This window comes from Abramis brama (assembly GCF_963993115.1).
Source record: "Abramis brama genome assembly, chromosome: 23".
NCBI classification, from domain to species: domain Eukaryota; kingdom Metazoa; phylum Chordata; class Actinopteri; order Cypriniformes; family Leuciscidae; genus Abramis; species Abramis brama.
In genome coordinates, this window is record NC_139985.1 from 14230978 (window position 1) to 14257030 (window position 26053).

The 26053-nt window shown below is 37.6% G+C and overlaps 1 protein-coding gene and 1 long non-coding RNA gene across 2 annotated transcripts in view; one reads left to right on the forward strand and one right to left on the reverse strand.

Moving 5' to 3' along the window:
- cdh4 (cadherin 4, type 1, R-cadherin (retinal)) overlaps window positions 1-26053 on the reverse strand; it is a 233402-nt gene that overhangs the window by 16572 nt on the left and 190777 nt on the right. Inside the window, exons 8-9 of the mRNA XM_084101096.1 lie at window positions 21792-21964; window positions 7088-7225 (exon numbers count right to left, since the gene is read on the reverse strand). Coding sequence (XP_083957222.1) covers window positions 7088-7225; window positions 21792-21964 — 311 coding nt within the window. The remainder of the gene's footprint in view (window positions 1-7087; window positions 7226-21791; window positions 21965-26053) is intronic.
- LOC311074476 lies at window positions 3984-9838 on the forward strand. The gene is made up of 3 exons (XR_014604309.1): window positions 3984-4370; window positions 7079-7286; window positions 8724-9838. It is a non-coding gene; the product is annotated as an uncharacterized lncRNA (long non-coding RNA).

Sequence of the window (26053 nt, forward strand, 5' to 3'; positions counted from 1 at the left end):
TAGCAACAAAATTAGCTAGACTAAAAGCTACAACTATGCTAACAAAGAATACTAGCTATTAAATTATTTGGCTATTTGAAAAGTAGTTTGCTACTAATATGGACTAATTAGCTATTCTTAAAGTAGTCCGCTACAAGAAAGTAGTTTGGCACTACAAGCTACTATACTAATAAGCACTAATGAGTAGTAGGCCTAAGTTACTTGAAAAAGTTGTTTTCTACACTACAAACCACTAACAAAAGCTGCTATACTAATATAGACTAATTATGTCACTATCTGGTGACAGAAGAATAACTAATTAATCTACATTAAAATATTGAAGATATTAAAAGTTAGCTTCACTACAATGACTAACATACGGTGACCGGGAGGGGACATGTTCGGTTCACTTATTTTTGTCGTGGCCACAACATATAACCTCGTGGGAACGTGATATTAAGTCGTGGGAATGTGATAATATCTCGTGGGAACGTCATATTAAGTCGTGGCCACGAGATCATTTTGTTGAGGTAACGACATCATTATGTTGTGGCCACGCGATGCAAAGTCGTGGCCTCGAGATCATATGTTGAGGGAACGATATATTTTTCTCGTGGCCACGAGATCATTTTGTTGAGGTAACGACATCATTATGTCGTGGCCACGCGTTGAGGGAGCCACAGCGGCCAATACTGTAACCGTACCATAGACTGGGCTACAGCAGAGATGGAGATGACAGAAGAAATAACATTTTACTTTAAATTAGGAATGTCATATAAAGATATAGTGCGGTCTTTGGCATTAAGACATGGGTACGTTATAAAGATAAGCGCATTCTTAGACTTTTTTTATCGCACGCATATTTAGGGACCGTCTCAAAATTACATGCGACATTGGCATAAACATTTCTAACTTCAATAGCATTTGAAGACAATGACTTACAGTCATAAAACCAACTGTACACTGTTCACCCAGGTCTCATGTATGATGCACACCTTTTAGATTTTTGATATTTATGACAATAAACTGCTAAATCATATGCAAATATTGTATATCGCTTAATGCTGTTGCGGAAACTCTCTATTCTTTCTGGTGAAATCACAAAACAAAATGTACACAAACGTGTCCCTGCTCTTGATATACAATCATTGATGAACAACATCTTTGATTTTAATGAGGAAAAAAACTACACAAGGGTGGATTAGAACCCGGAACCTCTGACATACCTAACAAAAGTTCTACCATCAGATCATTAGTGAATACAAATGATGATTGCGGATCTACGTGTTTATTCACTATTGTGTATTGTTTATTCACTAACAATATATTGTATTATAGTAATATAATATAATATAATAATATTAATAATACATATATATAATAAACATCTATAACAGTTAAAATCATGAACATCATTTGAACAGGGATTCAACAGGAACTGTTTAACTGAATTCTTCAAAAAAGAATGTGAGGAGAGTATGTCTGATTATTTCCTGAGTTTGCTCGATTATAAATGTGACTCACTGGTAAAAGTAGCTCATTAAAGTTGTGAAATTTCAGAAAAATATTTAAAATAATATCAGCGCTACATTTACTTAGCAACTCCCAACCACTGGCAAAAACGCTTCAAATACTTGAAAAAAAAGAAAAAAAAGATGGTTGTTTATTTTCATGGTTTATTAGTTCAAATCGTAGAAAGGAGAGAATGATAGCGAGACAGCACAGAGCGAGTAATATCTACTGGCTGTTGTGATGAAAACATCACAGGGCCGTCCCGCCTCTCCGGCTGCACGCTGTCTGGGATGCACAGCTGCTTTTACTGATAAGCAGAAAAACACTCTGTTGAGATCAAACAAATGTGCTGTGTCCCTTCCAGGACGGGGTGCAAGGGACCAGTAGAGGACAGGACAGTAGACGACATGATTGAGTGACTGATTGATCTGTGCAATCAGAGTCCGCTTTCTCTATAGGCTGCTGCTTCTAGTTTGATAAAAAAAAAAAAATCCGCTGGAGGCTAGTTCAATCATTTTCAAGAGTTTGAAACTGTATGTGTGTGTGTGTGTGTGTGTGTGTGGAGCCATGTTGCATGTGTGTGTACTCACTGTGCTGACAGAAAGAAGAGGGAAGGAATGTGATAATTGTTTATGATTTGTGGATTACTGTGGTGGGAAGTTGAGTGGGAAGAAATTTAGAGGATAGGCAAAGAAAAAAGGCTAAGTTTTCCCCACCCTTGGTGTTTTAGAACCAAGGGCAACATTTGAGCAACATTCTCTTTAAATATATGTTAAGAAATAATTCATTAAAAATGTAGGACCATCTAGGCACCATATTAGATGCAGTAGTTTGATGTTGACAAGTGACAGAAATTAATTAGAATAATGGATATATGTCTTTCATCAATATTCAGTGCATTTCAAGTCAGGCAAGCACATTGGAAGAGTTAAAGATATTCATTACTAGTAACACTATCCATATTTAATGACAGACTTGTCCAATATTCTTTCCTTTTTTTATTTTTTTTTTATCTCACTTCAGTCAAAAGTTTTCATTTGAATTTTTGTAAACAGCTCTGTCTTCAAAAAGAAAAAAAAGCTCTTTGGTTTGTGGAATATTTTTATTTATTTATACTTATTTAAATAAATTAGTATTACAAAAGCCCTAAGCACATTTTGCTGAGTTGTACTAAGATACAGAAATATTGATACAAATATATATTATTGCTCATATTTCTATTTTTTATAGAAATAAAAAAAAAAAAAAAATTTAATAAAAAATTCTATATTTATAGGATCCAGTAATAAATAAAAATAGAAAAAATACAGTATTAGGATCTGTGGTGAGATTTAGAGAGTATATAAAAATAAAAATAGAGACTAGAGAGAAACAAAAACCTCTACGCTGAGCCATGATGAAAAACATGACTACAGAGACGTGATTTTATGGCGTCCTAAGGAAAATAGATACCATACCATCACAGAACATAAACATTAATGCCTCACAAGGACTATAAAGCCTGTGGTATATTTATGTTGTTTCATGTGGCGATGAACTCACAGTCTTCATCACCTTCATCATCATCATCATCATTGTCATTTCAGTCATTGTGGTGCTTCAAAAAAGTGAGTGATCAGTTGTATGTATCTTAAAATGCAGTACTATTTTGCTTTACTCTCGAGAACCGACGGCTCTTTCCATATTCATGTGGTTTTTACATGAATAAAACATACGGCTGTCTTCAAATTGGAAGCGATATATCTGCTAGGTTTACACCCCCTCAAGCAATTTCGCTTAATTAGCTTGCTTACGTTCGTGAGGGTCTCCTACAGCAAGATGTATACTGCTTCATGCCTCTGTCAAATGCAAATAATCACAGAACATTTCCACCATACTCAGTCTGTGTGGGTGAATGAGAGAGAGAGATAGGATGGATGAAAAACAAAACAAATTTGTTCTAGCACATAACTTATGAATTCTGCTTGAAAGATGGTGAGTATGTGCTTTAGAGACTGCTTTGTCTGTCGCAAGCACGCAATCAGAAGATGCACAAGGCCAATTCCACGGCCCAAAGCCATAAAGTGCAGACACGAAGCTTAATCTGATGTAAATATTCTCAGCTTTAAAGCTTTATTTTAATAAAATATTTGTCTGTGTTTAACTCTGAAAGGATTTCAATGAATTTCAGACACAAGAAAATCAATTTGCTGTGTATGCTCCAACGTCAAGGTGTTTGATAGTTTTGCTCTTTCTCTTTCGTCCCAGTGTACTATTTCCCCACCCAAAAAAAACAGATTCAGCAAGTCTCTCACAAACCGCTGACTGAATCAACAAACCCTCACCAGTGTCAGATCGTGCGAGCCTGTCGTAAACCAGTTGTGAGTAATTTTCTCTCGGCTCGGTGATATGTGACACAAGTGTTTGTTATTGGGAGCGAGAGCATGTGCTGAGTGTGGGACTTAATTGCTGGTGTCGTCTGGGTTAACTTGCTCTGTTAGGACCTGTCATGCGCATCGAGCTAAGACAAGACAACCCGACCGTCGGAGTTGTGCTACAGCTGCACTGTATAATTATGGACACTGCAACGGACAAAGACGTGGACGCTATAGAGCTCAAACCTGCGTGGAGGAAAAAAGAAAAGAAAAAACTTCGAAACTTGACAATTTCAGAAAGTATCAAGAGTAATCAGGTGGGTGGATGAGCAATGAGTTCATTTGATTTTAGTCTTGCTTTCAATTTTGCTCTGTTTCCCCTTCACTGTTCATTCAGACAGAGAAAGTGTCTAATGCACGGATGAGGGATTCTTGGTGTGTATTACTTAGGGGAGGTGTCAAGAAAAGATGGATGGAGGTCTGTCCTGCGTCTCTCCCTCTCAACTCTCCATCTCAGTCTGGACCGTAAGTGTTGCTAGACTCTATTTTAAATCTGCGATTAACTAAGCTGTCAGCACCCTTAAAAATCTGTGATTGTGTGATCTCACTTCATCCTCCTTGAAAACAGCAGCAATCTGAAGCGGTTCGCTGTGAATCCTCATTAAACAACTTTAAAGTTTGTTATATTAGGTATTATACTCTTTCTAAAAATTAATTGTCAATCAAACAAGTTTTGAACTTCTTGGACTTAAAGGGGTATAAAGTATGGAAGCTTGTTTCAGTTTCAGCCAGTAGAATTACAATACTAACATTTATGGTTGTCCTAATTTCTTTGTTTTCAACCGCAGAGAGACCTTATCACTTCTCTTTGTTGACAACAACAGATTTATAAACGATTCTCATAACGAATGTTGCATTCCCAAATGCAAATTATAAGCGACTTAAACACACTGTTCTCTGAATCACGTAGCGCATCAGACTATATATTTATATAATTGCATCACAACCGTTGCGATTTGATGATCACACGAAGTCATCACACATTCAGTGCAGTTTATTTAGTAATTTCGTGATTTCAATCCTCATACAGTTCCCAGCACCCCACCACCCCCAAAATCTTCTTTTTTTTCTTGGATTTACACGATTCACGATTGTAACTTCTCTGTAAACTGCTCGATTCATTTGATTTACTTTGACAATGTCTTTATGCTTTGAAGCTTGAAAGACTTTCAGTGCAGGGACAGAAATCTCTCGGGTTTCATTAAACGATATGTTCATTCCTTTCGAAGATGAATGAAAGTCTTATGGTTTTAGAATGACATGAGGGTGACTAAATAATGACAGCATTTTTATTTGTGGGTGAACTATCCATTAAACAAAGGAAACATTCGTCTGAGTCGCATCAGCTCATGCTCAAGCAAGGGACGATGGGTTGTGACCCCGAGAAAAACCTTTGACCTTGACCCTGTGATTCCTTGAGGCCATAAGCAACAAGCATTCTCTACCCCTGTCAGCACATCACATCTCAAACCCACCAACAACAGCAGCCAAACGCTTGACATGGGCGGAGAGACCTGTCCACAAACATCTAGTCCTCAAAAACATCATTTAAAAAAATAAAATGACACCAATTAAAATGAACAGCAAGATCGTCTGATGCAGATGAAAGATGTCATACCGATTCACTAAGTATCGTTTGGCCTTCAAATAAATATTACAGGTAGGAAAAAAATGTGCAAAATAATTCAGAATGCTTCAGCATCAGACGCTGAGGCAGAGGCCTGGGGATATTACTTAATGAGAGAGAGAACGCAAGGGCACCAGAGATGAGCGCTGCGAGAGAGCGATAAAAGAGGGATGGAAGATAGCGGGAAATAAATGGAAACGGAGAGAGAGATAGACAACGAAAGCCAGAGAGAAGGATCGAGGGAAGGAGATAAATGGTTAAGCGGAGAAGGAAGGAGAGAGAGATGAAGGCTGACAGAAACAAACACTGGTAAATGTGGGAAGAGAGGTGTAGAGATACAGAGATAAAGAAAACAGGAGATGGAGGATGTAGAGAAGGAGAAAAGAGAAGAAAAAAAATGAGTGGATGAGAGGGGATTGAAGCCAGATGCCTGAAGAGGAACTACAGTCACCTAAGGGGCAGAGTTGGCATGAGGACGAGAGAAAGAGAGAGAGAGAGAGAGAGAGAGAGCACCTGATATCACATCCCTCTTTCCCCACACCCTCCATTTCACTCCATCTCTTCCCTCATCACCTCCCAGAATTCATTGCTCTTGAATCTCTCTTTGTTTCACAGCTCCAGTAGGTTTCTCCAGCTGTCAGACAGTATTGTGTGAATTAAATGAGTATCAAGACACTGTTAGAATTCAGAAATCGGGGTAATGAGAAGTGGATGCGTCCAAACAGGCAGACTACAGCTCTGTTCCAAAACCTCATCTTACAAGGCTGCATTCTAATCATCATGGCACCTCATAAGTTCCTGATTTGGAACACTACATAAGCAGCAACTATCAGTGCCATACAAAAAAAAGAAAGAAAACTGGCTCTCATTTGCAAATGTATTCTATAGAATTTGATGTTAGTAGAATGATACTATAATATGCATAAAAATGGGTAAGGTAATCTGACCAAAGCATTATTTTTATCTATATTTTAAGGTTTTTACAGAGGTGTTTATTTATATTTGTCTGATTTTTATACAACATTTCAATCCTAAAAACATGGTCATTTTTTTTTCTGGCTGTTGACAGTTTTTTTGTTTGTTTTTTGTTTTTGAGAAAGATAAAAAGAGATATAAAAAATCCCCTCTGTAAAACTTTTGACTAATATGTCAACAAGAATTTTGAACCTGGCTTTATTCAATGTTCAGATTTCTGTTCTGGAAATGTATGCAAATCAGTGATTTAATTAGAAATTCAATGTATCTGCATTTTTAACCATAACATTTCAGAAAACTTAAAATGCAAAGAAATGTTTGCAATTATTAATGTAATCATCTGGGGTATGGTGATATCTACATCTAAGTTTTTACCCTATTCACCTGTATTTTTAATGGACACTTTTCAGTAATGAATGAAATACAGGTTTATTTATAATCATCATTTTTAATTCCAGCTTTCTGGAAGAGTCTTTGTGTATGTAGTACACATATGATGAGTTATATAGGCAGCTCACTAGGGTTTGGAACACATTATATGGTATGTAAATGCTCTCTGTTTAAATTGTAGGATACTCACCATTTTAGCATCCAGCTCTGGCGGGTTGTCGTTGATGTCAGTAATGCTAATGAGGGCCGTGGCGGTGTTGGACAGGCCAAAGTTCAGGCTGCCCTCCATATCGGTGGCTTGCACTATGATGGTGTACTGAGGCACTTTCTGAAACAACACAGAACATGTCCATATCAATCAACTGAAGACACACACACACACCATACAGGTAAATGAAGACTGCAGATCCAAAGATTTTAGGCATTTGTATAATTAAAACAATAAGGGAGAAAAAAAAAATCTAGTTTATGGTGTTTATTCATGAACACGTTTTTTGATTCTCTGGTTTTAATTCTGGGAACGACTGTACAAAAATCATATGGTAATCCCATGGTAGAATGATACATACAATAGTCCTGAATGAAATAGTATAAATAGTATAGTAGTCCAAAATAGTATAGTATAAAATAGTATATTACACTATACTGTAACTATAATTTGCTTTTTTTTTCATATTTTGGTTTAAAATTTTAGTAGTTTTTTTATGTGCTTTTGTCATTTTTATTAGTTCTTTATATTTACATTTAGCTTTAATTTATTTTTTAATTTCAAACTTGATCGAGGTCTGTGGGCCAAAATTAAAAGTTTCATTATACAAACTGTTATATTAAATTTAAATTATGTTTTAGTTATTTTTTAAACACCAACTGACATAAAAAAAAGAAAAAAAAGAAAACAGTCTTGAATTAATTCACAAATAAATTATGATTTATAATATGCAAATATGAAAGGTAGATTTGCATTTCATGTGACAGAACATCTACTGATTAAAATATAAATTAAGTATGTTATTAATAAAAGAACAATAACCATCTTTAAATTAAGCATACATCTTGATAATTCAATTTAATTAAATAACTAAATTGCGTTTGTTACATGGCTCTCTATAATAGATGATTCTGATTGGTCAGCAGCATTTATTCACCATGACAATGCTGTATCTTGATTCATACAAATGCACTGGTGCCATCTTGCTTTCATTTATTGATTGGAAAAAAACATCGGTTCAGTATTATCATTACTGTAATATTGTTGCACCTTGTCTGGGTTTATTTCGTTTCTGATTGTACATGATCTCTTACATAACATATAATGAACAAAAAACAAGTTACAGCACAGTGTATATCCTCCAAATTTTCCCGCATATGCATAATATATCGCAACTGCATGGGGAAGAAAACAAAAATTAACTTTGTTAAAAAAAAATTATGGACACATTTATGGATAATGTAGAAATTAAACTTTGCAGCATGATTTTTAAAAAAATTTAAAGTGTGCATTTGTTTCCTCAATCTCGCATGCTCCGCTGTTGTATTTGTGGCCGCTGAGACGCCCTTTGAATAATAATACACATAAAAGATTATAATGCACTTTCATCATCAGATAGATAATTTTTTTTCACCCCTATAGTCATAAGCGGTCCGCCTTCAGACATACTTCTCATTATGGGTTTTGTTTACACTCTTGTTCTCAGTCAGATGGGGCACACAACTGGCGTTAAACAGCCCATAAAGTAACAATATTGTGCGTATTAATTGCAGCGATAAACAGTATTACCATATGCCGGCACAAGTCTACTTCAATGACGTTTTTATTTTTTTCCTAGGCTATATTTCTCCTCTCATGGCATGGCGGACCAAATCAAAGGTCATCACGGGCCAGCTTTGGCTCGCGGGCCCTGGTTTGGGCATCTCTGGTCTAGAAGTTTGGCATCTAAGCCTGAACAAAGCCATCTTACAAAGACTTTGAGACTGTATATTTGGGGAAAGGCAGCTCTTTGTGTTTGTCTGGTGTGCAGGCTTTTCTGTTAATTAGGACAAGAGGCTACTGTGAGCTTTGTTCTGCTTTTATACTTTGTATTTATGGGAAAAAACACACCCACACGCATACACACACAGATAATCAGTGTGCAAAAACAACTCTTCATCAACGGACATGAACCAGCCTACAGTATTTGTAACCACGGATGAAAAGCAGGGGTTGCGAGGGCAACAGATGGATAGAAACATACGAGCGCACGCACACATCGAAGTGTTTGTTGTTGCATGGCCAACATTCCTTTGGGCACAGATCTGAAACTGTGCCCCTGTCCATGCTCGGGTGAATCTGACTCCAGTTAGTCCACACTGGGAGGAGGCAGAGAGCTGAGCCTGAGCCAAAGCCTCTCCTCTGCCTCTTTCAGCTCCAGCCGAATTTAATCCGGTTGGCCGAAAGCCTTCTGTTGTTGCAGACAGGAAGTATAGGGGGAGTCAAGGACGAGTCAGTGTCCCACTGAGACAGGTCTGGGGGACGGGTGTCTTGGAGGGAGGTGGCTGACTGCTGCTGTAAAGCAACGGATACCCTCGCAAGACCTTGCCGGAGATCCTGATAGGTTTACTGTGATGGCTTCCTTTTGTTTTAGGAGATGACTGAACATGGGACATAAATTTGATCAGAACTAAACACTGCGGGGAAATGCCTTCACTGACGTTCTGGCATAGTACTGCCTACATAGGCAGCATAAATACGTTGCCTTCTAAGATGCATGTATCTTTAAGATATTTTCTTCCAAGATATGACTTTTTTGAATGATGTCTCTTATGCTCACCCAGGCTGCATTTATTTGATCAAAAATACAGTAAAACGGTATTCTTGCATAGTATTGTTTTCTTAAGGGTTATTTGATTAATAGAAAGTTCAAATGAACAGTGTTTATTTGAAATAAAAATCTTTTGTAACATTATAAATGTCTTCATTCATCTTCACTTTTGATCAATTTAATGCATCCTTGGATTTTTTTTTTTTTTTTTTTTTTTACTAAACCCCACATTTTTGAACGGTACTGTATATATAAAGTATTATCCATAAAAAAATATTATTGATCGATATTTTTTATGACACATGAGTGGGTGCCTATGACGAGCATTCCAAATCAGTCACCTAGGAGATTCCATTTTAGTTATGATGCCTTCTTATAATAAAAAAAACTAAAAAAACCCTGCTTTTGCAGGGAAGGAAGAAGGAAGGTATCAATACATTTCTGAAATCAATGTTTGAGTAGCATCCTGTCTACTAAGATGCCTTTTTTCGGTCTGGTGAAGGCAGTATCGCATGTGTCTTTCTCGGTCCTCTGCATATGATTCAGCTGTTGGTGGAAGCTTCAAAGTAAAAAAAAAAAATTAAAGGTCCCATTCCATGGATTATTTTTATTATTTTATCATGTTTCCAGGGGTGCCCTTATAATGTTAGTATGTTTTTTAGATCAAAAATTGTTATAATTTAGAAATAAAAGGCATATTTCCTAGCCTGATTTCATTCCCTGGTTTGAACACTCTGTTTGAAGGGGCGTGTCTGCTGTGAGACTTCAGCGTAAACGCCCTCTGCTGTGATTGGCTGACATGCTTGCATATGAAATATCTGGCATTACATGTGGAACTATCTGGAAAACTTTTACTATTACAGCTATTATACGTTTTTACTATTACAACTATCGGGATTAACGAATCGTGAGAAGTTTTTTAAGTATTTAGATCTATTTCAATCACATCAAAAATTGCAGTGAGCGTTGAGCAGATGACAGCCTGTTGATCGCGTGAAAAAAGATCTTATCATTGCAACGCAGTTTCTGCACTCACTAATGATTTCACCAATGCAAACATGAGGTATATAAATACAGTAAGAGCTTCGTTGTGCAGTGTAACAGCGTCATTTATTTCAAAACGAGTTTTGGCAAGTGTCCAGATAAACTTGCGCTGTGTGATTGATTGACAGCTTGGACGATTGGAAAGGGATTGTTCTTTGATCGCTTTCTGTATATTAATCACAGTTTAAGTAAGATTATTTTCATCCTACTAAGAGAAACGATGTTAAGTTGATCGCTACTTCCATATTAAATCACTACTTACCGCTTGCTGGAATATAGTTGAAATTGCCCCCTTCGTCAGTATGAAACGCTGAGAGAAGCCTGCTTGATATTATCCCAGGTTATAAAAACAGTCCGTGGTGAAATGGACAGAGCACACTAACAACTTCGAATTAAACTTTTGCGGTATCCGATTATAGATAAACATCAACCGTCTGTTGACATTTCGCCATCAATACGCCTGTGTTCCTGTGGGCGGAGGTTAGATTTAACACGGTTCTGGTGATGTCACTAATGAAGGAAGTAGAGGGGTGTAGTCCAATCGAGCCGTTTTTTGTAGTCAACTTCTGTTAAATAAAATATCTCGCTTGGCATTGAACTTTGAGCGTTATAATTTTACAGATATTATTTATACTCTAACAACAACATTACACACTAACTAAACTTTGAAACATGGAATCGCATGCAACGGGACCTTTAAATAAAAATTATATCGTAAATATCAATTTTTTCATGTTCTGATACCATTTCTACCTGGAAATATTCAATGTAGTCAATACATATTCATTTGGTTATCTTTAATGCTCATTTGAATTTGTTCTAGCTCATTTGATGTCGCCTTGTGATGCCTGGAAGTCTGTCTTGAAACCAGTTTCCTTAATGGGCAACTTCTTACAAAAACTTTATAATGACTGACTGACTGGACAGGTTTAAGCTTTCAGTCTATCATTCTGTCTATCCATTCATATTTCTCTCTCCCTCAGGTAGTTGTATTTAAGAGACAGGTCAGGGACTGGCTCGCTGTTTTAAAGCACTTAAAGAACTGCAGAGTGCCGCAGACACACACTGAGAGTCATTAAAACCTGCGTCTTCTCGTTAATATTGCCCAGTTCGGCTCTATTAATGAGAGCTCAATAGCGGCTGACCTTTATTAACACCATAATGAAATATCAATACTGTCTCCTCTGGTTATGCTCTGCAGAGAACAAGAGAAACAAATCAGTGTGTAATTAATCTCGCACACTTTTCATACAGAGCTGGCTGCGGGGAAGGGAACGTGACACCAAGAGACCAGCTTAAACACATTTCCAGTCCTGAAGAGAATGTAAAGCGATTACACCTCAGGACAGCTGGCAGAATCTTGGCGACTTGAGATAGATCCAACGAGAGACGAGTTTCATCCATACAGACTCTCACACGCTTGAGTCGACCGTTATGAGGAGCATTTCACAGCCCAACGGGCCCTGACCTCACCTCTCCCCGACACATCACTCGCTCCCTCGGGAGAGAAGGGAAGCGGAGAGGTGATAAGGGGAAGGTGAGGAGGAAAGCGACGGTGGAGGAGATGAAAGTGGAGAGAGCGAGTGCAACCAGAAGTTATGATTCTCCTCATCTCCCACATACAGGAAGCTTTGGATCATCTGGGAATGACTGGGACACACACACACACACACACACACTTCACACGATCGATTCCATAATCAGGCGAGGCAGAGTGGACACGTTCTAACCCAGACCTGACACAACTAGGCAAGCGCACACACACACACACAGACCACATGGCCTCTGGCAGAGACAAGAGACAGGTAATGAAAAGCAACAGCCTGGACAATCTGGCTCAAACAGATTCACAGAGCTGCTGAGACAGACATGCAGGGCTTTTAACACACACACACACACACACACACACACACACACACACACACACAGAGAGAGACAAAAGATACAGCGCTGCCACTGCAGAACATTTAAGCACTTTGATTTTATGTGATTCAAATCCGTGACTTAACATTATGATACATCATGACATCTGACAAATGAAAATAACATTTATGCTACATTACGCTAAATAGCACCATGGGATTTAAAGGGATAGTTCAGGTATAAATTCAAATTCATTTCCATCACTCACATCCATCATTACTCATCCTCTTATCTTAAGGAGAGGTTTATAACAGATTGTCCAAGCTGCTCTTTTCTAGTGGTCAACCTATATAGATTTTTTTTATGGTAAAAATAAGAGTCCCTTATTGGCTGAACAGAAAAACGTATCGGCTAATGCTAATAATTAAAAAATACCAAATAAGTAGATATATTGGACTCTTTTCCAAACAATTTACTTAAATTTAAGTCTATTCCTCACACAAAGCAATCATATGACTTCAAAAGACTTGGAATTATAAAAAAAAAACTGGAACTCTAATCTAAAATGTGACCATTATTATTATTAATAAAGAAATAATATTAAACAAAATAAGAAGCATTATTATTGTAATAGTGCATTATAAAATAAAATAAATAAAAACAGCACAACAGTAAAATTACAATACCAGTATTTATGCCTGTCGCACACTGTTCATTTTCAAACATTAAACCATCAAACTTTTATTTTGGCGAATGCTTTTTGTCCGTTTGGAGCTTGACAGTTCCAGCTTCATTGTATAGAAAAGAGCATGAACATTCTTCCAAACTTCTCCTTTTGTGCTCCACAGAGGAAAATAAGCCTTAAAGGGATAGTTCACCCAAAAATGAAAATTCTGTCATCATTTACTCACCCTCAAGTTGTTCCAAACCTGTATGAGTTTCTTTCTTCTGCTGAACACAAAGGAAGATATTTGGAAGAATGTTTGTAACCAAACAGATCTCGGTCCCCATTGACTACCATAGTATATATTTTTTCCTACTATGGAAGTCAATGGGGACCGAGATCTGTTTAATTACAAACATTCTTCCAAATATCTTCCTTTGTGTTCAGCAGAAGAAAGAAACTCATACAGGTTTGGAACAACTTGAGGGTGAGTAAATGATGACAGAATTTTCATTTTTGGGTGAACTATCCCTTTAAGGGGTTTGGAATGTCATGAGGGTGAATAAATGATTCATTTTAACTTCTATCAGTAGAATTATGCCTTTCCTAAACCCATTAAAACACAGAGCCAATTCCATTTAATTCCTGTATGCTATTATAGATTCATGCTATTAAAGAGGAAAGAGACAGAAACGGGGAAGGCTGCTTGTAAAGTGCATAAGATGGACATATTTGCCATGAGGGGCATAATACAAGATGACAGTTGCAGTAAAAGGCATATGCAGTGCAGAAAGAAGGGGAGAGGGGCTGCTTGTTAGCTGCTGTAATCAGACAGGTGATGGCAAGCAGGTTAAGAGGTGTGTAGAGGTGATGGGGTCTCGGTGTGAGAGGGTAATTGGTATTCAGACCTTATCAGATGTGTGTGACATTAAAGTGAATGTGAACTCACACCATTGCAAGCAACTGCACCAGGCTTCTTCAACCCACTAATTACTGCATAAATATTCCAATTAGTCTACAGGTACTGATGGCGGAGGATTGCGCTCCTGATGGGAAAATGTGTGTGTGAAGGAGACAGATGGAAATGGAGAGAGGTAAATGTTAGGATGGGTATATGTGTGTGTAGACAGCTGGCCATCTCCCATGCGCCACCTATTGTGTACAACATTGAAATGGGAGAGCATATTCAGGTAAGACCACTAATCTAAACACTAAGTGGACATACAAACAGCAATGCCTTAGTCTATTTAACAATATTACTGTTTTCCATAATCTTTGACGCAGTTGGTGGCCGACGTGCTGCGACTGAAGAAAACTTCTTAAGTTTTAAGAAAGCATCTTCATCAGTTTGCAACACGTGTGCTGCAAATGCTCACAACGCAACCAAAAAGTAAGGGACAAAAGATGTTTTTTTTCCCCTCAACCCTCAGCCAAAAACAAAACAAAAAACAAATACAGAACATTACTATTGTTAAATATTATTATAATTTAAAATAACTGTTTTCTAATTCAATATATTTTAAAAAGGTCACATGATCCTTCAGATATCATTCTAATATGCAGATTTCCGGCTCAAGAAGCATTTCATTATTATCAATGTTGAAAACAGTGCTGCTTATTGTTTTTGTGGAAACCAATTTTTTTTTTTTTTTTTTTTTTTTTTTGCAGGATACTGTGATGAATATGTAAGCCCGTCTATTGGTCCAATGGAGGTTTTCCAATAACACGGGGAAGGTTTCTCTGCGCGTTACTGTATTTCCTTTTACGCAACACAACAAGATTAAATGGAACACAATTCTCATATGTATTTTCTCGTTATTTCATCTGACTCCATAAATGAAAAGGGTTTTAATGATATCTGTGCATCATTAAACGTGAACGAATATTTGATTATTCTTTTAACTATAGTTATAGTTTACCCATTTAGATTAGGAAACTATATCGCTTAGCAGTCCTTCTCCTAAGGATGCACGACACAATCTCGCCAGTCTGATTTCTCAAAACAGAGGTAATTGGCTAAATATCTGATATTTGCCGTATTCACACGTACAAAATAACAAGACACTTACATAGCCCCCTTGAATGCCACCTCAGGAACTTAATTAAATCGTTTCCCTTTAGTAGAGGTCATGACCACCATAAAAAGACGTTAGTCGATCAACTTACTTTTCTTAAAATGGCTTTAGTTTAGTCAAGCCCGTGGTATATCCACGTACACGTATCTAAAAGGAACATTAAATTAGAACAGAGGTTATGGACGCACCCGAATCCAGGTTGATCAAACAGCATTTGCTGATTCTGGACGGAAATAACTCGCCCCCCTCATTCAAGTACACTTGAATCTGATAATCAAGTATTAGTCGTCACTAATGTCTAGCGCAGGCTTGTGGAAATATACGGATCCTATAATCTATAAGAGTAAAAACAATCTCAGAGTCAGTCAGAATAAAATCAAACATTTACAATTTATTGACCAGGTAATGAAGCGATAATTAAAAATCCAATTCGCAAGAATAAAATCATCAGTTAATCATAACATAACAACAATTCAGGAATCGAAGAATTTGTAAAGATTATTACCTGGCAACGAAAATTACACGCAGCGGTTGTGTGGGCAGTCAACCTACAGACTCCTCGAACTTTTCTACACCTTTTCCTTATATACCCAGATAATTCAATATTCTCAACAAATGGTGGCGTCTGTCATTATAATTAGATTTTGGTTCCCTATTCAGGGATTCACACTGGGAGATCAGAATTTGTACTTGAATAGGTTCTTGTTTTGCATACAGGAGGTAAAGTCTAAATGAAGGATCTGGGGGAGGGAAAACACCTTTAAGGGACACATCACTTTCTCATATTTTATAACTTCTTTTAGCTTTTCATTATGGTTGGGAGAATGAGACCATTTTACCAGGCGCACTGAGACACTTTAAATGATATCAAACATGCATAGATACTTCTTGTACATACTTTACATTGCATAGGTTTTCAGTGTATTTCAGGTGAGGAGGAGGGGGGATGAAGGGGAGATAGTGTGTGTGGAGTGTGAACTGCACTGTGTGCTGCGTCTCAAAATCCCTGTTACATATGCAGGAGATAGTTCAAGTGTTAATTACCAGGGGGGCCTTTTGTTCCATCGAGGGGTCGACCAGACATACTGGCAGCAGCCTTACAAATATAAAGTTCAAAAGAACAGAATTTGTTTGAAATATAAATCTTTTGTAACATTAACAATGTCTTCACTGCCACTTTTGATCAATTTATTGCATCTTTGCTGAATAAAAGTTTTGAATGGTCGTGTACAGTGTATGTATAACTCAGACAAATACTAAATGCGATAGTTCTCACTAGTTCTCACAAATACTAAACGCTGTCATCATTTACTCAACCCCTTTTGGTATTACTCAACCCCATGTTGTTCCAAGCCTGTAGTAATCATTTATATCTGTGAAAATTAGAATGCTTTTACTTTTTTCTTCTTTTTTTGGAGCTTGTTAGTATAAATCACCATCCACCATCATTGTATGGAAAACAGAAGCTTGGACATTCTGTCCAACAACATCATCTTTTGTGTTTCATGGAAGAAAAAGTTATGTGGGTTTGGAACGACATGAGGGTGAGTAAATAATGACAGAATTTCCATTTTTGGGAGAACTGTTCCTTTCAGTCTCGTCCAACAACGTCTTCACTGACAGTGAATGTGATGTTGAAAATCTTCCAAATGTTCCATTTGCGATGTGGCTTTGTAAACACGTAAGACTGTCCTAGTTCTAATTAGAGAGCACAGGTGGAAGAGAGCGTTAGATTAATGAGGGTCGTTCTCTGGTCCTGAGAGGAGGACAGATTATCTGCCTGCAGTAGGCACCACGACCCACATTCATGCTCCTGAAGAGACCTTCTCAGTCTGTCTTAGTCATTGGATTAGCAGGAGTCACTGCTCCAGGTATAGACTTATGATAACTTGTCAGAGAGAAAATAGCAAATCTGGAGATGACAGCAAACGTCATCTAACGCGGCATGAAGGGTAGAGAACTTTATGCGCCAAGTGAAACAATATGCCAAAGGACTAATGATGACGGCTATAATAGAACTGTAGTGCAAAAACCCCCTTAAAGGCACACTATGCAGTTTCCGTTTTACTCAAACAGCGCCCCCTAGAGTCTCTGTGGAGTACTTGTGGAGTAACGTTAATGTCGTAAATACCACTCACGCAGAGCCGTCTCTGCACTCTTCCAACCGCGCTTTGTTTTCTTCGTTGACTCTGCCATGATTCACGTCTGAAATGCGTGCTAGTGTCTTCCATAGAGGCTGCTTCATATGTTGTTGATGTATGTGACGTCGTACCGTAAAGCAAGTCGTGATTTGGCGCGGCGCCACCTCTCAAACAAAGCGGCGCCCCCCCCACCGTTTTGCTATCGGGATGATTCGCCCAACTACGAGTTCATTTACCATCGAAATGATTTCGAAGCTGCTATATTAAGGTACAAATCTTGCTTAGTGTGCCTTTAAGGAAGGGAAAATCATAGCTTATTTTAATAAAACTCCACTAACAGTGATTTGATACAAGCCACTGATGTTCACTAGGTAATATAATAACAATACAAAAACAACTGTTTTAATTGTTTGAATATTAATATTAAAAGTAAACCCGGAACCTCTTATAAACTGTCCCTTCATGCAGATGAGCTTCTTTTATATATAGCAAACCCCATTTCATCGTTACCGCCAATCCTCGTGATTTCTAAATCATTTGGCAAATTCTCTGGTTACAAATTAAATCTTCAAAAGAGCGAATTGTTCCCTATTAATTTAGCAGCTGAGAAGCTTTCCTGACATCCTTTCCCCTTTATGTGGGCTCAGGAAGGATTCAGATATCTAGGAGTATTTATCACTAAGTCAGTCACAGCTATCTTTAGAAAAAAAAAAAAAAATCTTTAATTTATGTTTATAAGGTAGATATAGAGAGATGGTCCTTCTCTTCCAACATAGCTAATTGGTCATATTAACTTAGTTAAAATGGACAATTTTGCCAAAATATTTATATTTCTTTCAGCATATTCCCATTCTCATTAACAAGTCATTTTATTGTCACTCTAAATCAGACAACTAACTCTTTTTTTGTGGGGCGGCAAATGTGCACGTATAAGGCGAAAGGTTCTCGAACTCCCAAAGTCCAATTGATGTCTCGCTTTACCAAATTTTCAACAGTATTACTGGGCCTGTAATATCAATAAGCTTTTGTATTGGACCAACTCCTCAAGAGTTCCTGAACATCCTGTTTGTGCCCGCATGGAATTGTCAGCCTAAAAATTCTCCCTTCATTCGATGATTTACTCTCAGCTTCCTGTAAATAGTAAAAATGTCTCAGGCAGTTTAGTAGTGGCCAATACTCTTAAAATATGGGTTCAATTTAGAAAAAATTGGGGTTAATCAGACCATCAGCTCTGGCTTCCATATAGTGAACCATTTATCTTTTCTACCATCATGTTCTGATCTAGTTTTTCATGACTGGTCGTCTAGGGGTCTCAGTACCATCAAGGACCTTTATGATAAAGGAATATTTTTATCCTTTCCAGAATTGTCAGAAAGTTTTTAGCTTCCTAAAACGCATCTTTTTCCAAGTTTCCTAGTCTACTTTACTGGCACTAAAGTATATCTGATAATAGCTAATCTCATGATGATGATGATGATGATAATAATAATGCCTATTGTTATTATCATGACTATTATAAAATGGAAGTATTCATTTTCTAACAAATCATGTTTGCACTAAAGTATAACTGATAACAACAACATCAACATCAACAACCACAATAATAATAATAATCATTCCTATTATTATTATTATTATTGTTGCGGTTACTATTACTATTATAAAATAAAAGTATTTATATAGCAAATAGTCCTGGCAGTAAAGTGTAATTAATATTAGCTACACTTGATACACTTGAATAATCATCGTCATCACCACCTTCATCATCATCATCAATCAAAACAAACAGCACTATTTGTCATATAATTAATACTTCTGAGAAAGCGGTCTCCAGTTACTACAACTATAAATGTTTGAATATTTTAATATGACGCTAATGAGATTGAGACTAGAATCTGTGGCAAGAAAGCAAGGAATCACGTAGGAAGGAGAGATAAAGGGGAAGTTGAAAGACTTCCCCGCCGGTCCGCTTAAGCATTCTGGGATAAATTGAATGGACCTCTGAATGACCCTGCTCATTAGTGGAGCAGAGGGAGGTTAAGGAGGAGCACACAACTGTGTGTGCGCTTGTGTTTGTTAGAGTGTGTGTGTGTGTGTGTGTGTGTGTATGTGTGTGTGTGTGCAAGATAGAGAGAGGGATTAATGAAGAGGTTAAGGTGAGGAACACGTCTGGTGGGAAGGGTCAGGCTCTGAGACTTAGATGAGTTATGGGAAAGCTGTTCCCATGACCCACAGAGTTCATTTGTGTGGGTATGTGAGTGTATGCATGTATTGAAAATGAAGTCAACTGCATTCTAAAGCAGACACACTAAGACTCCAGTGATTAGCTGAATTAATTCTAGGAGGGGCTGGAAATATTAAGTATAACAAGACTCGAAAGCATGTACATAACTCTGTTGTGCAACAGAGGACAAGCTAGAAAACCCAGAATTAAAACAGAAGCTGAATCCCAATTTGCATACAGGGGAATCAAGCAAATACTTTTTGAGGATAAATTTTAAGGTTAATAAAAGCAGTTTTTTGCCATAGCATCGTCTCGAATCACGTCGTCCCTAACCTGTATGATTTAGGAACTGATGAAAAAGATGTAATGAAAGTAAATGGGGTTCAAAAAAATATTAGACCAGTAGTTTTCAACCTTTTTAACTCAAAGGCCCCCATGGTCCAACACAATACAGTTTTTCCGCTGTAATTATGACAAAACTTATTGAAATATTGAATGATTTAATGTGGTTAATTAGTTTAATATGATTAATTTTGTGATTCCAGAAGTTTTACATTCTATAATATAGAATTGTATGTTCTGAAGTAAAAACAATAGTTATTGAGGGAACATAAACAATACATACCATGTCAGTTTACATCTTGATTGTATGTGTTTATTTTTATCATTTTAATTTAGATTTAAATTATATTATTTTAATATATTACTAATAATGTATTAATTAAAATACTTTTAAGTCATCCTATGGACCCACTACATTCCCAGCTAACAAAAATATGTTCTAAGAACGTTTTGCTAGCGTTCTCGTTAAGTTATGAAAACGTTATTTCAGAATTTTCTCTGAACATTCAAAACCTCCAAAACATTGCAAACATTGTGTGAATGTTACTTTCAAAGTTCCCCTGTCGTCAATCATTGTATCCATTAAAACTCACCTTTGACTACCAAAATTACATATTTAAACGTTTTTTCCTTGAAAAAATAAATAAAAAAATGCCTTGCCTTAAAATAGCTTGAATGTAACTCTACAGCCTTGCCTCATTTAGTATAAGTGGTTCTATGAATATGCAAATGAGCCACGCCCCCACTCACTCACACCAGCTCAGAGATCCACTTGTTGATGATCACACGTTGACATGAATGGTTTGTGACGTCAGAAACACCAGCGATTTCAAACCGCGTTTTTGAGACTGTCTTTGGTTCACTGCAGTTTTAAGGAGAAAATACTCATCAATAGTGTTGAATTATGAATTTAAAAATGGTTTGTCTTAAAGCTTATTAAAAACACCACATAGACATATAAACATTAAAAGCTTGATTTTCACCACAGGGGGGCTTTAAATGTTCTTTGAACATTCTAAAACAAGTAGCATAACAAAATTAAAGAATAACATCCAACTAAAACAAGAAAAAATGTTCCATGAATGATGTAAAAATAATGTTTTTGTGCTTACATTTTGAGAACATTATTAAAGAACAGATACCTTTGAAAGAGAATTATATTAACGTTACTGGAGGAACGTTTGTTCATGCATATAACTTGCCAGAATGTTAGCTGAAGATCTGAGAACATTTCCTGTTAGCTGGGTTAGAATCCACTGACTACATAGGACAGTATGCCAACTGAAATTCAGCCACGATAATTGCAGCATTTTCAGCATCCAAGTCATTGAAGCTGTAGCTGTTGTCCTGCTCTGATGGGGTGTTCTGGGAGGGCAAATAGCTGCTCTTTAACTTGAAAAGGTCACAGACAGCTTGAAGGACAGGCTGATCATTAAGTTGATTCTAAAAGCACTGTTTGTAATAGCGCAAGAGTGTCTCTTCAGAATGTTGTTCACAGGAGACTAGGGACCATCCACACCAAGTATGCTCAGACACACCATAGCTGAGAAGTCATTTTCTCAGAATGATGGCAAAAATGTGAGGCCAAGACAAACAACCTTGGAATGATATGCAAGCACGCACACTCGTGCACTCAAATCCATTACCAGGTGAGAACGCCAAACCCATTACACACTAATCAACGGTAAGCGGGTTCTTGAAAGCATTCTTGCTTTTACATGTACGTCAAAAGATGAGACTAACCTCTCTGTCGATGCCTGAAGCGATGGTACTGATCTCTCCTGTGGCTCCGTTAATGGTAAACATGTTAGGAATGGGGATGTGAGGCGTCTGGCTCAGGATGCGATAGTGCACCAGCCCGTTCGCCGTGGTGCTGTCGTCGGCATCAAAGGCCGTAACCTGCATTACAGAAGTGCCTGCAGAGGAAGAGAGGTAAACAAGCGTGAATCAAAACACTAGCGCATGCATAATCGCTCAGTTTCTGTCACAAAGCAGCTGTGCTTCTTTGTCCGAGTCGCTAAGAAAAAAAAAAACGCACAAGCGGTGGCTATTTGATCGGTGATTAAAAAATGTGTGTGGTGCTCCCGGTGTCAGAGCAATGTCCAGACGTCACATCTGATTACGCGGCCTTTCTCACCTAAGCTGTCTCTTCTTCATCATCCCTGATTCTGCTCTCCATACAAAATCTGCTCAGCTAATGAGGGTCCGTCTGCCTCTCTCACCTCCATCACATTCGTTATCAGTCAGTCCTGTGAGGGCAGTGTCAAACTCGAAACAAAATTATTAATTAATTACTTATTTGTTATTATTTGAAGCCCCCCCTGCCCGATATTTAATTCAAATTAAAATGTTAAATAAATAATGATACGTAAAGTAATGATTATAAATTAAATACATTATAAATGTATAAATTATTAATTATATGATAATGTTCATATATATATATATAAATATATATATATAAATCTTTCTATATTTAATTTTTCTAGGTGAACTTGATACGTTATGTAAGAATATGTATTTCATATCATCAATATATGTTATTGCCATAACACACACTGATTTATTTTGTTCATATTTGTCTCTACATTTTTTTTAAATGTTTATTTTGTTTTGACACACATTTTCATTATTTTTGGCATAATCATCAACTAAAATAAAATTTTCATTGTTTGATTACATGCCATTGCAATCAGAGTGGTGGGTTTAAAATGAATAATTATGTCTTGGCTAGACAACTCAAAAAAAATAAAAAATAAAAATAATTGTGTGCCAACTTTAAAAGCCTCTTCCCTTGCCTCTATTTGTTCTAAGTCGCATGTTTAAAAACAGCAATCAACAGTGTGAAATATGTTTGCGTGAGTGTGAGGCGTCAGGTGCCGGATGATGCGGCTGGGGGTCCGTCTGGCCATTAGTCCCCTAAAAATGTTTATCGATTTCTGAGAGCTTGTCTCACACCATCTCAAATGTGAGTGAGCAATTAGGGGTCTCGAAATAGAAGAAACAGAGGATAAACCTCCTTGCGACGTGGGCAAAATGTCACCCTGTCATTCCGTGTTAATGTCATTCTGTCGCTCCTGTGTTCCCGTCACTTCTGTCATTTAATATTAATGGCCCCGCTGACCCAGAAAGCCGGTCCGAGGGGAGCGGCCGCACGTTGAGCTTTGCGCGAGACCTCGCGCGTTCGCAGGTTTATCCAGCCCAGCTGTAATTGTGCGGAGATAGTGTCATCATTTTGTGACAACACACCTACGAGGGGATAATTGTGGCTGAGAGTTCTATTTCAAAGTTCATTAAGTTTCAGAGCAGAATCTGTCACTACGCCCCATGAGAAAGAGGAAAAGGAAGAAATGAGCGAAGGGAGAAGAAAAACAATTAAGCCCTCTTCTGATAGGGCTACATCAATTTTTGAACAACCAGAGAGTGAGCGAGCACATGCGGAGGGATGAAGAAGACAAAAGAGTTGCATGTCAACTCTGTCGCCTTCAATTTTCAATGAGTGCCATTCTGTAACGGGATTAAATGCTCTTTATGTGTAAAAGTGAGAGAGATGACCATGCAGGAAACAGTTAACCCCTGGGCCTTTTCAATTGCTTTTTAATTTGAAAACTAATTCAATGCTGTAATTGCTTTTCGACTTAAACCATTGAAGCTCAAAATTCCTCCTTTCATTAGACGCATGCTGGTCGGCAGCCTCTCTCTTTCACAGGTATATAAGAAATTGGGGAGTCATTAGTTTTAACAAGTTTAACATAACCAGCCTGAGAATGGAAACCGATTGGGCTCCTCTGACCACAGTGTGGTGCACCTGTTCCCAACATATAAGACTGTGCTGCAAAGGAGAGACACAGAATCATGGACGGCCCAGGTATGGAATGAGGATGGTATATTGGCCCTACAAGGATGCTCTGAGTGTACGGACTGGTCTGTTTTTCAAGCATCGTCGGATAATATAAACAAGTGGACTGATGTGGTGTGTAGTTATATTTCATTCTGTGTTGACAATGTGATTCATACTAAGGTTATTATCCGGCATTCAAATAATAAGCCCTGGTTTAATGCAGAATTGAAAAATCTTCTTAAGGAAAAAAAGTGTTGTTTTTAAAAGTGGTGATAAAGTTGCTTATTCTATTATTAGGAAGGAAGTAAGAGCAGCTATTGTGAAGGCAAAACATAATTACAAAGAAAAAATAGAAAAAATATTCTTAAATGCTGATCAAAAGGCGGTTTGGGATGGAATGAAATTAATGACAGGTTTACAGGAAAGTAATAGAACTATGGTATCTTTAAATGGGCATACATCTAATGTGTGTTTAGCGAATTAACTTAAATTTTATTTAAGATTTAATGTGGATGATGATAATGTGAAGTATGATTCTTGGCAAAGTAATATGGCGTTTAATATCGATGCTCCCACGGTGGCTAGGTTTTTTAAAAGGATAAAAGTTTAAAAAAAAAGCCCTGGACCAGATAATATTAGTGTTAAGGTGTTGAGAGCGTGTAATTTACAGTTAAGTGGCATATTTACATAGATTTTTAACATGTCTCTTAAAAAATGCAAATCGTCCCACAAATCTGGAAACATGCCACAATTGTTCCTGTGGCGAAATGCAGGAGTCTGAAGGTTTTAAATGATTTTAGACCGGTAGCCCTCACCTCTCTGATGATGAAAACATCTGAGAAAATCGTGAGAGAGGAGATATTGAAGCATGTAGAAGACAATTTAGATCCTCTCCAGTTTGCGTACAGAGCAGGGAGGGGTGTTGAGGATGCCATAACTACTCTTGTACGTTTAGTAGCTCAACATCTGGAGACCCCAAAAACAAGGGCACGACTAGCTTTCATTGACCTCTCATCCGCATTTAATACAATTAGGCCACACGTGTTAGCTGATAAACTTGTCAGATTATTTAACCTTGATCTTAATTTAGTAGGATGGATTGTCATTTTCTTATCGAACAGGACTCAGTGTGTGAGAGTCAATGGTTTGCTTTCTTCCAAGTTATGTTCTTCTACTGGTTCCCCTCAAGGGTGTGTTCTTTCCCCTCTGCTTTTTATTTTGTACACAAATGATTGTAGGAGCACATTTGACAATAGGTATATGTTAAAGTTTGCAGATGATACTGTGATTGTGAGTCTCCTAGCTCCTACCAAGAGGTTCAAAAACTCATTTATACCAACTGCTATTTTAATGTTGAATAGTCTGTAACCATTTGCCTTTTTTAACTTGTCTACTTGTGCGTTCTTGTGTTTATGTGATGTGTGGCACCTGTGCAAAACTAATTTCCTAAGGGATAAATAAACTAAACTGAAACTGAAACTGAAACTGAATGGAAACCTACCCTTGAAGCGCCGGCTTGGTTAAAAGCAACTTATTCTTTCCAATCTTTTCCCATTTCAAGGCTGTCTGATGTGAAAATAAGTATTCTTCTCTTGCTTACGGTACGGCTGGATCACAACGTGCTTACATTGAAAATACGACATAAAAGCTCTCTATACATGGCTGTCCATCCGAGACAAGCTGCTAGCCAGACTAAACCAGTCCTCCAAGCTGTTATCACTCTGTTTTCCACTGCAGATTACACTCAGCACTGTCTCACACCACCCTCACGGTGAGCCTTTCAAAGCAAATCTGTTTTGTCGGGGCCGTAGCCATATGGAGTCCTTTGAGGACTATGAAGAGGCAAATGACTTTTTCTGCAAAAAAGAGCCAGAGGCAGACGCCTACTTTAAGTCCATTAAACTGATTGAAACATTCCTCTCTCCTCTCAGCGCTCACTTTTGCTCTCTCTTCTTCCCTCTCGTGTGCGGACGTCAGGGCCTAATTAACCCCTATAGCCAGCTGTCTGAGGCTGAGTGTTGAGTAGCGTCCTATCATCCACTGTTAGCACATTTCCTTATCGGTTGTGTGAGCTGGATGTGCGAAAACTACATTTTCTAACCGTGCCGCTCTTTTGGTGTGGCTTGTTTTTATCTGCAACAGACAGCGAAAATATCCCCTTGTT